This window comes from Camellia sinensis, chromosome 1 (assembly GCF_055761805.1).
Source record: "Camellia sinensis isolate YWXY chromosome 1, ASM5576180v1, whole genome shotgun sequence".
Lineage (NCBI taxonomy): Eukaryota > Viridiplantae > Streptophyta > Magnoliopsida > Ericales > Theaceae > Camellia > Camellia sinensis.
The window spans coordinates 174302218-174316082 of NC_138961.1; the positions used below are offsets into that span (position 1 = coordinate 174302218).

At 35.1% G+C, this 13865-nt stretch overlaps 1 protein-coding gene across 1 annotated transcript; it reads right to left on the reverse strand.

Moving 5' to 3' along the window:
* Positions 1–10768: 10768 nt before the first annotated feature.
* LOC114277733 (ethylene-responsive transcription factor ERF060) lies at positions 10769–12890 on the reverse strand. Its single transcript, XM_028219675.2, has one exon. It carries the CDS (start codon positions 12141–12143, stop codon positions 11019–11021), a length of 1125 nt encoding a protein of 374 aa, XP_028075476.2. The 5' UTR covers positions 12144–12890; the 3' UTR covers positions 10769–11018.
* Between the last annotated feature and the right edge of the window lie 975 nt (positions 12891–13865).

A 13865-nucleotide genomic window follows, 5' to 3' on the forward strand; every position in this document is an offset into this window, starting at 1 on the left:
TGTTGATCATTTTATCTTCGGAGATAAACATCCTCAATCTAAAAGCACTGTGGAGATGACAAATCTGTCTTAAAGACATAGTGTTAAACACTGGACTTGATCAGAATTTTGTTCAATAAATATATAAGGTTAGTAATTAATTTACTTTTTATTTTATTTATTTATTTTTTATCAGATTCTGATTTTATTTTTGTAACAGAATAAGAATCTATTATTTTATTTTATTTTCTTTACTGGTCTGATTTTTGTAATCAAACAATCTATCTCCTTTTTTTATTTCTTCTGTTTGTTGTTAAGTACACAAACTTTAATACAATGAAGATTGTCCCACAATATTAAGACAGATGATTTTGGTGTCTTCATTGTATTTATTTTTCTGTGCTTTCACAAAGTGATATTCTGGTTGGAAAATACAAATAATAGTAATATACTGTTTATTTTCTTTGACAACTAGTAGTAATATACTGGTGTTATTAACAATTTCATAATATTAATTTGTGTAGTACTTATACAGGAAATTATTGTGTAGTATTTTATTTTTCTGGTTTTAGTAACCAGAAAAGTAAAATTATTTTGTGTTATAATTTATTTTCTGGTTTGAGTAACTAGAAAATTAATTTTTGTTTAGTTTTAATTTTTTCTGATTTTTTGTAATCAGATATTATGGCTGCTGAAAGTAGTACTCCAAATCCGATTATTACAACGACTTTGGTCCCTATCCAGAACCATGTTTAAGTTTCTATAAATCATGGAGAAAAATCGAAAAAATTTAATGGCACCGAGTTTAAGAGATGACGGTAGAAAATGTTGTTTTATCTTACAATTCTGAATCTTTGCGGTTTCTCCGTGAAAAGGCTCCAGTACTTAGAGAGGATGAAAGTGATCAGCAAGTTGTTGCCACTATAGACGCTTGGAAATATTCTGATTTTCTGTGCAGAAACTATATTCTCAATGGCCTTGACAACATGCTCTATAATGTTTACTATTCTCTAAAAACAGCAAAAGAATTGTGGGATTCTTTGGAGAAAAAATACAAGACAGAGGATGCCGGTACAAAGAAATTTGTTGTTGATAAATTTTTAGACTTCGTTATGGTAGACTCCCAAACAATAATTTCTCAAATTCAAAATTTTCAATTAATTTTGCATGATATTCATACTGAGAATATGTCTCTGAGCAAGTCTTTCCAAGTCACTGCGTTAGTTGAAAAATTACTACAGGCTTGGAAAGATTTCAGAAATTATTTAAAACATAAACGCAAGAAGATAACCACGGATGAATTGATTGTAAAACTAAGAATTGAGGAAGATAACCGTAAGGTTGAAAAGAATAATGGTAAAAATCTCATTGAGTCCAAGGCTAATGTGGTTGAACATGTACCCAAATCATATAACAAAAAGAGAAAGTTTGCTGAAGATAGTCCTAAACAAGGCAACAACAATGGCAATAAAAAGTTCAAAGGTAAATGCTATAACTGTGGCAAGACCAAACATGGAGCCTCTGATTGCCGCTGCCCTAAGAAGGATCGCTGAAGTACAAGCAAGAAGACTACCAATCAAGCCAATGTGACAGAACTTGATTACATCTCTGACGGGGTAAATGACATCAATCTCTCTATTGTGGTGTCTAAGGCTAATTTGATTGGAAATCCCAAGGAATGGTGGGTTGACACTAGGGCAACTTGACACATTTGCGCGGACAAGAAGATGTTCACTACCTATAATGAGGCTGCAAATGGTAAGCAACTATTCATGGAAAATTCATCTACTTCTGTTATGGCTGGACAAGGGAAAGTAGTCTTGAAGATGACATCGGGGAAGGAACTAACCCTCAACAACGTGCTGCATGTACCAGACATCCAAAAGAATTTAGTTTCTGATTTTTTCTTAAATAAAAATGGTTTTAGGCTTATATTTGAATCTGATAAATTTGTATTAACAAAGAGTGGTATGTATGTTGGTAAGGGATACATAGGTGATGGTCTCTTCAAGTTAAATGTAATGACGGTTGTACCAAAACTTGCTATTAATAAGAATAACATATTTTTTGCTTATATTCTTGAGTCAAATTTATGGCATAGTAGATTAGGACATGTGAATTTTGATGCTTTGTGTAGTTTAATTGGTTTGAATTATATACCAAAGTTTGAAATTGATCCTAATCACAAATGTGAGATTTGTGTAGAAGCGAAACTAACTAAGGCTCCATTTAAATTGGTTGAAAGAAAAATTGAACCTCTAGAATTAATTCATACTGATGTGTGCGCTCTTAAATTTGTTCAAACTAGAGGAGACAAGAAGTATTTCGTAACATTTATCGATGATTGTACAAAATATTGTTATGTATACTTACTTAGAAGTAATGATGAAGCCTTAGAAATGTTTAAACTTTACAAAACTGAAGTTGAAAATCAACTTGGTAAAACGATTAAAATGGTTAGAAGTGACAGGGAAGATGAATATGATGCACTTTTAAATGAATTTTGTGCACAACATGGCATTATTCACCAAAGTACAGCACCCTATTCTCCATAGCAAATTGGGATTGCTAAAAGGAAGAATAGAACCCTTAAATAAATAATGAATGCCATGTTACCAAGTTCAGGCTTACCGCCGAACTTGTGGGGAGAAGCAATATTGTCTGCTAATTATGTTCTTAATAGAATACCCTACAAAAAAACGAATAGCACTCCTTATGAATTGTGGAAAGGTCGACCACTGTAGACCGCCCCAAGAACTCCCGCTCTCCGCACCGCGGGGGCACGAATCGTTTTGTTCTGAGCTACTACAGTTCAGACTCGTGTCAAGGTTCTGAATCTAATCTCACAAAATGCAATGTGAGACCGATAAATCACCAAAGAGTCTAAATCTGGCAAATCGTTTTGGAAAACTGATTTTTATAAAGAAGTGTCAAACATGGACTACTTTGCCAGATACAGAGTCGCCACCTAAAAATTTTATTTTGGAGAAATTTAGGAAACCCTGACTCGTGCCTAAGGCCACGTGTCCATCATCACCAAAGTTGCCTCGGCTTGAGAACTTGTGTACGAGAGGGGAAGGTCATGCAATGAGCACCCCCGCTCGCCCGATCAAAAATTGGCCTTTACTAACATGATATTTTGTTTTTGAAAACGCATGTGTTCTTATTCCGGTTATTAACCTAGAATTACTATGTGATGTGCGCAACATACAAGTATGACTAGATCACCTAAGTTTGAACAAAACATTGCATGTTCGTTTGTTTGAAAATGGTTTGAAGTTTGCTACTCGCATGTAGGCTAAGTCGCAGATTTTGATGAATTGTTCCAATTCAAGCAATCCAATCTTCACCCACAGGCATTCAGGCAGTTAATCAAATAAGCAATTAGTCTCATGGTAAGCATGCTAAACGTGGCAACATTTACACACATGCAGTATGCTAAAGTGTAAACACTCACAGTGTACTCCGAGCCAAAACAGAGAACTAGTTAGAAATCATGCATGATCCTAGTTCATGTTAACATGGCTAATGCAACACATGCAAAAATATAGCTAAAATAGGCTCAGCTATTCTAGAATGGCATATGAATGCGACAATTCGATACATGTATTCAACTTGGAATTGAAATACAATGTAGTTAGTATGATGCGCCGAGGCCGGTGCATACCAAATAGATGAATGATGCACGCATGCAAGCTTAAGGTATGCTAATCGAAACATGCCCTAAAACTAACCATCGTAAGCGGTTAAGTAAAAGGGAGAAAGAAATGGGGGTTGAAAGACATGCATCGCACACACACATGCTTATTACAACAGTTGGCCCTCTCGCCGGAGGGTCCGAATAAAAAACTAACTAGCTAATCTAAGCTAATTAAACTAATTATTACATCACAAAACTAATTAACTAACAAATTAACTAATTAAGTTATTACAACACAAATAAGCAGCTAAACGCATTAATTACTTAAATACAGAACCAAAGCATAAACTAGCTAAGGAAAGCAGTAAAGAGAAGTCCTCGGGAAGAGGAGTGCATGCATGCCCGGTCGCCTCGTTCAAAAATCCACCGTGATGCCCCAATTTGCCTCTGTTTGTAACTGTTCTCAGAACATTGCACAAAGCTCCACCAAGCTTCAACTCCACCATGGGACCCTTAGGAACATGGCCGACCAGTTGTTGATGCTGCCAACTACCTGCCGACCACTTTTCTTTGCTGCAGACCAGGTGGTCGGCCAGCTAGCTTTTCTGGTCGGCCAACCAGTTGTTGATGCACTCTTCCAGCTTGCTGCAATAGAGAGCAAGAAAGGACATGGCAATGTATTTGCAAGATATGTGTGCACCACCATTCTCCCTATCATTTCATAAGCTCAAGGGAGTGCGATTCTCGACCGTCGGGCCACCAATCACGCATCTCGATGCATGATGGCCGAGAAGCCAAATTGCACAATTCAATATGAAATGAATGCACACATAAACACATAAAGCCTTGACCTCTATCATGTATGATCAAGAGGGTCGGCGACCAAGAATTGAGGCACGTTTCATCACTTCGAGTATGAAACTTCCCTCGTTCCTTGTGTTTGGACTAACACCTAATCCAAACAAATGCAATGCAACTTAAGCATGCAAAACAAAATGCCAACAACAAGCATGCACAATGCAATGTAACATGGCATACACAATGCAATATGACATGATCAACTTAACAAAGCTAATGACATGCAAACAATGCTAATGCAACATGAGCATGCTGTCAAGGCTAATGCATGCATGCACAATGCAAAGCAACATAAGCATGTAACAACATGAGGCAATGTAATAACATTTACATAACATGCTCGATGGACTTAGACCAAAATGGACAGACCTCAGTCATGCCTAAATCAGCGGCCATAATGCTAAAATAAAGGCATGAAGGCAAGAGAAATGCATGCATACGTATTGACCTATCAACTAAGCCTAAGAGTACAACCCTCAAACACAGTGAAGAAGTGATAAACATGGAAGTATGACAACACTACATGCTCTCAAATTAGGTATAAAATGATGCCAAATCACTCAAACAATACAAGTATAGCATGCAAAGGTCCTTAAGCATTAAAGCTAGCAAAGATGACTACAAAGGGGGCATGCAATATATGGTACAAAGGCATGAACCAATCATGGACAGAACTCAAATAGGTCTAAACAAAGACCATAACATGCTTAGATGGGAGCTCAAAAGTCAAGGCATGCAAGCATACAAACTAGGCCATAAGCAAGGCAACAATGCATAACCCTTTAAAGCCCTTTAAAGCATTCAAAGAGTGAAAGAAATGGGAACATGGCAGTCCTATATGCTCTGAAATGTCATGGTAAATGATGTCAAATCATGCACATGACACAAATGAAGCATGCTATGATGCTCAAAGCTCAAAGCTAGCAAGGCCAATTGCACTATAGCTATGCAATACATGAAGCATATGGAAAATACAACCCAAAACAGTCCTAGAGCATGTCAAAATGATGCTAAAACATGTATGGAAGGAAGCCAAAATAAGCTAGCATGGTGAGCATGAAGCATGAAATATGCAAGGCCAAAAGGAAGGATTACACTACACCTACTAAGACCAAGCATGAGATGGCTTTGCCAACAAAAATCAGAATTATATCATGGTAAAATAACCCCAAAAACATGCTGAAATGATAGCTCGCAAGCTTAAGCATGAAGGCATACGTAATGGCTCATGTTTAAGGTATAAAAGACCAACCCTCCAAAGCATGGAAAGAGTGACAAATGCAAGTGTATGACCATGAAACATGTACTGAAATCTCATGACAAATGATTCCAAATCATTCAAATAGATCAAGCAATGCATGCTAGTGGACTTGATACACAAAGCTAACAAGCTAGAATGTATTATAGCTATACAAAGCATGGCATGCATGACCAAAAAAACACAAATCAGAGCTAGAGTATGCTAAAACATGGACAAAAGCTTCTTAGAGTTAAGCCAAAATCATGTTAGAATGATGGTCTAAAGCATGATATACATTAGGCTAGTTCATGGAATTGCACTACAAGTGCATGGAGCATGCATGGGGCTATCAAACCAAACCTTAACAGAGATATATCATGGCAAAAATACACCAAGAACATGCTGATATGGACTCAAAACAAGCTGGAAAGACATGCTACTTCATGAAGCACACAAAGTTAGTTTGCAAGATTTACACTACAAGTGTATAACGCATGCAAGGGATGACAAAACCAAATCAAAACAGTGGTATGCCATATCAAAATAACTCCAAATACATGCTAAGATGGAGCCAAAATAAGCTTAACAAACAAGCTCAAACATGAGGCAAATGAAGCAAGCATTCAAGAACACAAAGAGAGGGGATGACCCTCTCCCATTTGGGACCTCAAAACACCATTTCCACCACTGAAATTCCTCTGAGTTTCAATGGTGAGAAGGCCAAAACAAGGTGGTCCCAATAGCTTAAAACGAAGGCACAAGAACAAGGCTAAACAAGGCCTAAGAGGGGGTAGACCACCCCCAACACAAAAGTGGCCTTAAAAAACCAAGGTTTGAGGGGCAAACTTTTGTGAGTTTATAAGGCTTCAGTTTATAACTTGGGGAGGGCCCCAAGGGGCACCCCAAGTTTGTAGAAGGGAGAGGTTATGGGTAAAGTGGGCTAGACCCATTGAATCCAAAAATAAACACACAAGCGCATGCCGCCGCCGCCGCCGCCACCGTTCGTCCGGGCGGGCTAGACTGGCCTGGGCTGGGTTGGGCGCAAGTACATAGTGTGAGGTTAGGTTAGGCTTGTCTGGCCCAATACTAATTATTTTTTAGCCAAAAACATTTGAATTTTATTTTTCTAAAATTAAATTCTAATTTTTTAGAATTTGAATTTCGAAAATTAAATCAAAAATTGGTTGTCACACCTGTCCAGTTTTTTCCCCACCCGAACAAATGCATATCTATTTGAATTTAAACCAAACATATTCATATCTGTTTAAAATTTAAACCCAACAGGTTCCTTCCCTGTTCATTCAAACCGAATTGGTATAATACCTGTTCAAACAAATTTGCACCTGTTTAATTCAAATCAAACAACCACAAATTCTCCTATAAATAGATAGACCCTCATTTGGATTTTGCATTCAGAAAATTCATTCTTCCCTCTGTAATTACTCTCTACATTTTGCTGCATTTAATTTTCCTATGAGAAAAAGTGTATGCACAAAGTGTGTTCGTTGTGCGAATAATTTGTAGTGCTGCAATTATTCATTACTGATCATTTTATCCTAGGAGATAAACGTCCACAATCTGAAAGCACCATGAAGAGGATGAATTTTTCTTAAGGACATAGTGTTAAATACTGGACTTGATCAGAATTTTGTTCAATAAATACATAAGGTTAGTAATTAATTTACTTTCTGTTTTATTTATTTATTTTTTATCAGATTCTAATTTTGTTTTTGTAACAAAATAAGAATCTATTATTTTATTTTATTTTCTTTACTGGTTTGATTTTTGTAATCAAACAAACTCTCTCCTTTCTTTATTTCTTCTGTTTGTTGTTAAGTATACAAACTTTAATACAATGAAGATTGTCCTACAAATATGACATTACCTTGCGCGTCGTAGAATCATATCCACGACGTGCATTGGCACAGTAAAAACACTTTTTTGTTATAGTGTCAATCATGAACATATATGTATACACATTATATATTCTATATATACATCATACATACACAAAATTTGGTGCAACAGTTAGGAAGTAATGGAGGAATATGTTGCACAGTAGTAAAAGCACTTGATACAAGTAGTTGCATCCCAACCTATATCGTACAATATTGTTCATTTTCAACTCACTGTCTTTATTAAGTAAAGGATCACAACTCACTGTCTCACACTTATAATTCATGCAACACAGCCATGTGAGGCTTGGTACACGTCTACATATACAGACCATTGCAACAATCACCTCCTATCGCATATGTGGTTTGTCGAGTTTGTCACTCAAGCTTTGTGAATTTTCGAAGACCTAATACAACCAATACCTTCTTTTAGTGAGGTGCTCACACGTCCTAGCTCAAGGTGCCCCACAAAGTAGCCCACTATACACATCTTGATGTAGCTTGCAAACTCTTCATCAAGTTTCCATACCTCCCTCACTCGAGGTACCACACACTACATTTTTCAAACCTATTGTGCGTAACCGCAAAGATCATATTGAAGAGTAATTTATTAACCACTCTCAGCAACCCTAGAGAATTTGCACGAACGTCGGCCAACCCAGTCTGAGCGGCTTAATAATCCCCCTTAGTAGAGGGATTAGCTTGGCTGGAAAACGAGTGGGATTAAGAAAATAGTGAACAGTTTCAGTCTATCAGGTCATTCGCCCGAATGTCTTCCCGAACATCTGATATAGTGCAATTTTTTTTTTTTTTAATTTTTTACAAACATAGCTGGCCAACCAAAAAACATTCGGCCAGACAAAAAAATAGCTGGCCAGCCAACTTCTTTTTCTTTTTTTTTTAACCCAAGTGCACCTTTTGTTTTAATATTTATTTTAATTTTTTAATTTATTTTACTTGAAAATAATTTAACAACCCCAGCATTAATTATTTCTCACCTTATTATCAAAATAAACACATTTTTACTTTATTCTCTCACTAATAATTCTTACATTAACAATCTCTTTATTAACCATATCTCACTAACAATATCATCCAACCTAATCCGTCAAATAAACGTAGCCATATACGATTAAAAAGTAAAAATGCATGAATCTTATCACTTACAAAACTCAAACTTTTAAGCGGATATTAATTCTAAACAAGTGTTTTGGACCTTAATGTTGCATATGTGTACACCTCAATTTCTTTAATTTCATTCAGCATGCTTGGTTAGAGTTGTTTAAAAACTCTTTTCAAAAAATTTTACTTTCTTATTTTTCATATTTTTTTTATTTTTTATTGAATTTTTTAATATTTTAAATAATTTTTTTTTACTTTTTAGACATACCTAACATAAATATACCTAATAAGTAAAAAAAATTGGGAAAGAAACATTTTAAAAATTCACTAAATACCAAAAATACCAAAAAAAAAATACAAGAATTCAGTACATTTTTTGTATTTTTATATATTTATTAAATTTTAAAAATATTTTTTCACAAATTTTTTACTTTTTAGATACATTTAAATAAGGTGCATCTAAAAAAATAAAAAAAATATATATTTAAAATTTTAAAATTTTAAATATATTCACTAAAAATAAAAAAATATATAAAAATTAAAAAACTAAATTTTTAAAAAACTTAATTCAAAAAATTCAAAACAAACACATTGATGGGCACTCACAATAGTAAGACAGAGGCTTTAAGCCCCCTGGCTTCAAGGTTGACATAGCACTTGAACCTACAGCATTGGCAAGTTTCAGTGTAAGCATTATATGCGTCATATGCCTCAACTATATGAATGATTTTGAATTCTATATAAAAAGATGTTACTATAAACAAAATCATAAATATGTATTAAAAAAATGTATGAAATTTGAAAATGATATACAAATGTATTAAAATGTTTAAAATATGTATTAAAAAAATATTAAGACAACTTGATTGTGAATTTCATAAAACTAAAATCATAAAATGATCAAGCTATTCAAGTTTGATGTTTAACTCGTTAAAATTTGTTTGAGATTAATTTGATTTATAAACAAGTTAAATATAAATATTTTTTAAGTTCCAAAATTTTCTTTTTTGGCCCAATAAATTTATATACATAGAGAAATGATATAAAAAAATTAGTCATTCAAACTTATTTCAATTGGTAAGGTCAAAAAATAAACAAATTGATTTTAAAATAATATTTGAGAGCTCGAATTTGCCCCCCCTAATCCCCTAATCTCCAAAACGACGTCGTTTTGGAGATTTTTTTTTTCTTTTCTTTTCTTTTTTCTTCTTCCATGTTCGACTCTGCAACAGCTCGGAGGAAGCGGGAGAGGGAGAGAAAGAGAGTAGAAGAGGGGAAGAGAGAAGAAATCGTCACCCAGCACGTCGCCGCCGATCGCCCAGCCCGTCGCCGCCGTCACCCAGCTCCGATCGTCGCAGCAGCTCCGCCGTCGCCTCCGGCCCCGCCTCCGCCTCCTCCCAACTGTTATGGCCCCCTCCAGTCCACTCCTCCTCCTCCTCCTCCTCCTTCCTCTCCTCCTTCTCTGCTTCTGAAAAAAAAAATCAAGATTAGAGAGATTCGGGAGAACTCGTTTTCGAACTCCCTAACACGGTCGTTGATTTTAATTATATATAGCCTCCGTTTGGGAAGTGGGTTGGCTTTTTGACTTTTTGACTTTTTTGACTATTTTAGCCTGGGCTAAAAAGCATGGTTTGGAAAGGGCTTTTTGGCTTTTTGACTTTTTTGACTTTTTTTGTGAGAGAAGAATATAATGATTATAGGTTGGATGTGATGTTTTGTTTGTTATGGCTAAAATAACCTATTTTGTTTTTTGTGACTGAAATAGTCAAAAAAGTCTGAAAAAGCCCAGGCATAGTAGTATTTTTTAATAATTTGTTAACATGTTAAATTTTCAAATTGACTACTCTTGACCTTCTTATTCTTGTGCACATGAACTACCCATTGAATCACAAACAAAAACATAGAAATAGAAACAAAAACACACCAAGATTAACTTACACAAAAAAGAAGAACAGTACATTAACACATTCAAAAAAGACCAAATAAGTACAAACCCAAAGACTGAAACTAGAAATTCTCCCTCAACCAAGCATAGAAGAAAAAAACACCAGCCGACCAAGATACAGAGATCTTTCCATTATTTATAAACATAACAACTACATAAAACCTTTCAAATGACTGACCTTCCTAACTTAAATTCACCTCTACAAATGTCAAAAAACCCATTTGCAGAAGCTACTTTAGACACCAAATTACAAGTACAGACAACAAAAAAAGGAAAATTACAAAGTGCTAAAAAAACAGAGGTTACAATTACACAAAGTGAGTGAAGAAAACAGATATACTAGAGAGCAGACCAATCAATTTCAATTGAAGGAAACTTCTCCAACGTGAAATTCTCCGATTCGTCGAATGAAGGCTCTGAGAAATCCAGGAAAGTGATATCGGATTCCGGCGAAGACCCTGCCGATGATTCGTCAGACAGTGATGGCGACGATGTCGGCGAGGCCTCTACCTTGAAGAAGATATCATCCGATCCTGTATAACCCAGTTCACTTTTCGTCGAATTATCAGAGAAATTTTCAGTTCTTGGCATCGAGAACTCTGTTGAAAGCTCCCCTGAATTCCCCTGTTTCTGTGAATTGGCAAGGCTCTGGCAAATGGCTTGGAGCTTCGCGTCGACAGAGGAATGGAGAGGCTTGTAATCAGCTAATTGGTGGCGAAGATTAGGGAAATTGAGTCTCGCAAAGTCTCCACGAAGCTTGTAAGCTGCTCTGTCATAAGCCAGGGCAGCTTCTTCAGCAGTATCAAAAGTGCCCAACCAAAGACGAGTTCGATTCTTGGGGAGTCTGATCTCTGCAACCCATTTACCCCAATGACGCTGTCTCACTCCCCGGTAGAGCTTGGTTGGCTTCGCCGGAGTTCCGACCTGCTTCATTGGGATTGGTTTGGGGCCAAGAAAACCAGAGGATTGTTGTTTTTGTCCAAGGGTTTGGGTGTGGATTGATGAGGCTGCTGCTAATGAAGCTAAGTAGTGTTGTTGCTGTTGTTGGAGTTGAATTTGAGCTTGGATTTGAAGGATTTGAGATGGGGTGAGGTGGTTGGGTCCAATAGGACCTGATTGCTCAAAACCCATTTGGTCATGGCTCGAGAACCCTTGAGAAAACACGTGGGTTGTCGATGGGGATGGGGATGAGCTAAAACCAGGGTACATGTTGGGCTCCGACGAGAGAGAAGAGTAAGGAGAGCCAAAAGGGTAATAGGAGGAAGAAGAAGAGGAGGTAGAGGGTGGAGAGAGGGAGGAAGTAGAGTGAGAAGGGGAGGGGGAAGAAGGAGAGGAGGAGGAGGTGGTGATGGTTGATGAGGCACTTTTCATAAAAGGCTCAAGTGCTTTCATAAACTCACCCCTGAAGGGATCTGAGAAAATTGGGCTGCTGCTACTGTATGTATTATCTATAGCTGCTGCCATGACTTCTCAACAAAGTTAGATACAAAAATAAAATATTATAGAGAGAGAGAGAGAGATAAAAGTAGAAATTGCAAAGAGCAAGAAAGAGATTTGAAAAAAAAAAAAAGAAATAATCTAAGTACCAACCTGTTTCTTATAACAAAATTAAAGAACAGGCAAGAGTTCTACGCAAACTGAAGGATCAAAGAGGTTTAAAAATAACTAACCTTTTGTTATCCTTATAAAGAAAAGAAATTAAACACCAAAAGCAACCAGAGAGACAGAAAAATAAACCCTCTTAGTTGTTTTGTTCAAAGAAAAAAAACCAGAAATTTATACCAAGAAAAAACCTGGATCTCTATTCTGAATCGCCTGACTTTCAAAAACACCCTTACGGGTTTGCTTCTTTTTTCTATGCTTTTTGAGTGTGATTTTAATGAGCTTTTCAAATTCAAGAAAAAACAAACCGTGAAATTGAAGTTTTTGAAGACAGAAGATGACAGAAAGGGATTCAGAGAAGCGGGGTGATTAGAGAGGGGGGCTTGAGAAAAAAGAAGAGAAGATGATGAACACACACTTTGTTTATGTGACCTCACTCTGTGTTTCACTCCTGCATAATAAGGTCACCCACTCTGTCCTTATATAATGCCCTGACCAATCCCCCCACCTTTCTCTCTCTTCATCTCATTTCCAAACTCGCGTGTTCTCTCTCTACTCTTTTTTTTTTTTTTTTTATAATTATTAGCTAATTTGAGAGTACTGCATCGTTAGCCTAGCATAGGATTAAAGAAAAAAATAAAGATTTGGAAATTGGAGTTGTAAAAGAAAAGTTTTAATGGTGTGTAGGTTTTATAATGATGTGATATTTATATTTTATTTTATTTTTATTGTCAAAGTCATTAAAATTTTGTTTAGAGTTCTCAAATAAAAGGGGTGAATTATTTTTATAAAACTAAAAAATTAAAACAGTCATAAAAAGATAAAATAAATTAAAAAATTAATAAGATAAAATGTCATATTTAAATCATAATCGTTTTACTTTTTTTCACAAAAGTAAAAAAATCAAAAAATCTAACCCAAATAAAAATTTTAATTTCATACTAAAATAGCCAGAAAATTAAAAAATCAAAAAATCAATTCACATCTCAAACAAATCCTTACATAATTTTCTTTGATAAGTAAAAATTCATAAAATATGGGTTGCTTTGGGAAAATAATTAAAAGTTAGTTTTTTAGTTTTTTTTATTTAAAAAAAAGTGTAAAAAATGTTAGAAATGATGTGACCTAAAATGAATTAAAAACTAAAAGATAATTTTTAACCATATTTCTAAAATAACCCTATATTAGTTGATTTATTCTTCAGAGTTTGAATTCTACCACGTTAAGAGAGCATTGAGATTTGGTGGACGTAATTTAGGTTGAATTTAATTATTCAAATCATTTATTTTTTAAAATTTATTGAACAAAATATTTTTGTAAAAAATAAAATGATTGGACATTAGTAAAACACTCTATGCCATTAATAGCATGGGATACATACCATATATACTTGCGTAATTTCTCACATATATATATATATATATATATATATAAGTTATCTCATACAATCGTGTAAATTCTTATAAATATACATAAGTTAAGATTTCTCAAATTTTTATAACTACTCTTCTATACAATAATAAATTACTGAATTATTAATTAAAATATATTTCTGAAATCATTAAAAATATTTAATTGATTTGA

Bases quoted from the DNA above. Each gene is read 5' to 3' on its own strand.
- LOC114277733 (XM_028219675.2), bottom strand. From the start codon at position 12,143: ATGGCAGCAGCTATAGATAATACATACAGTAGCAGCAGCCCAATTTTC.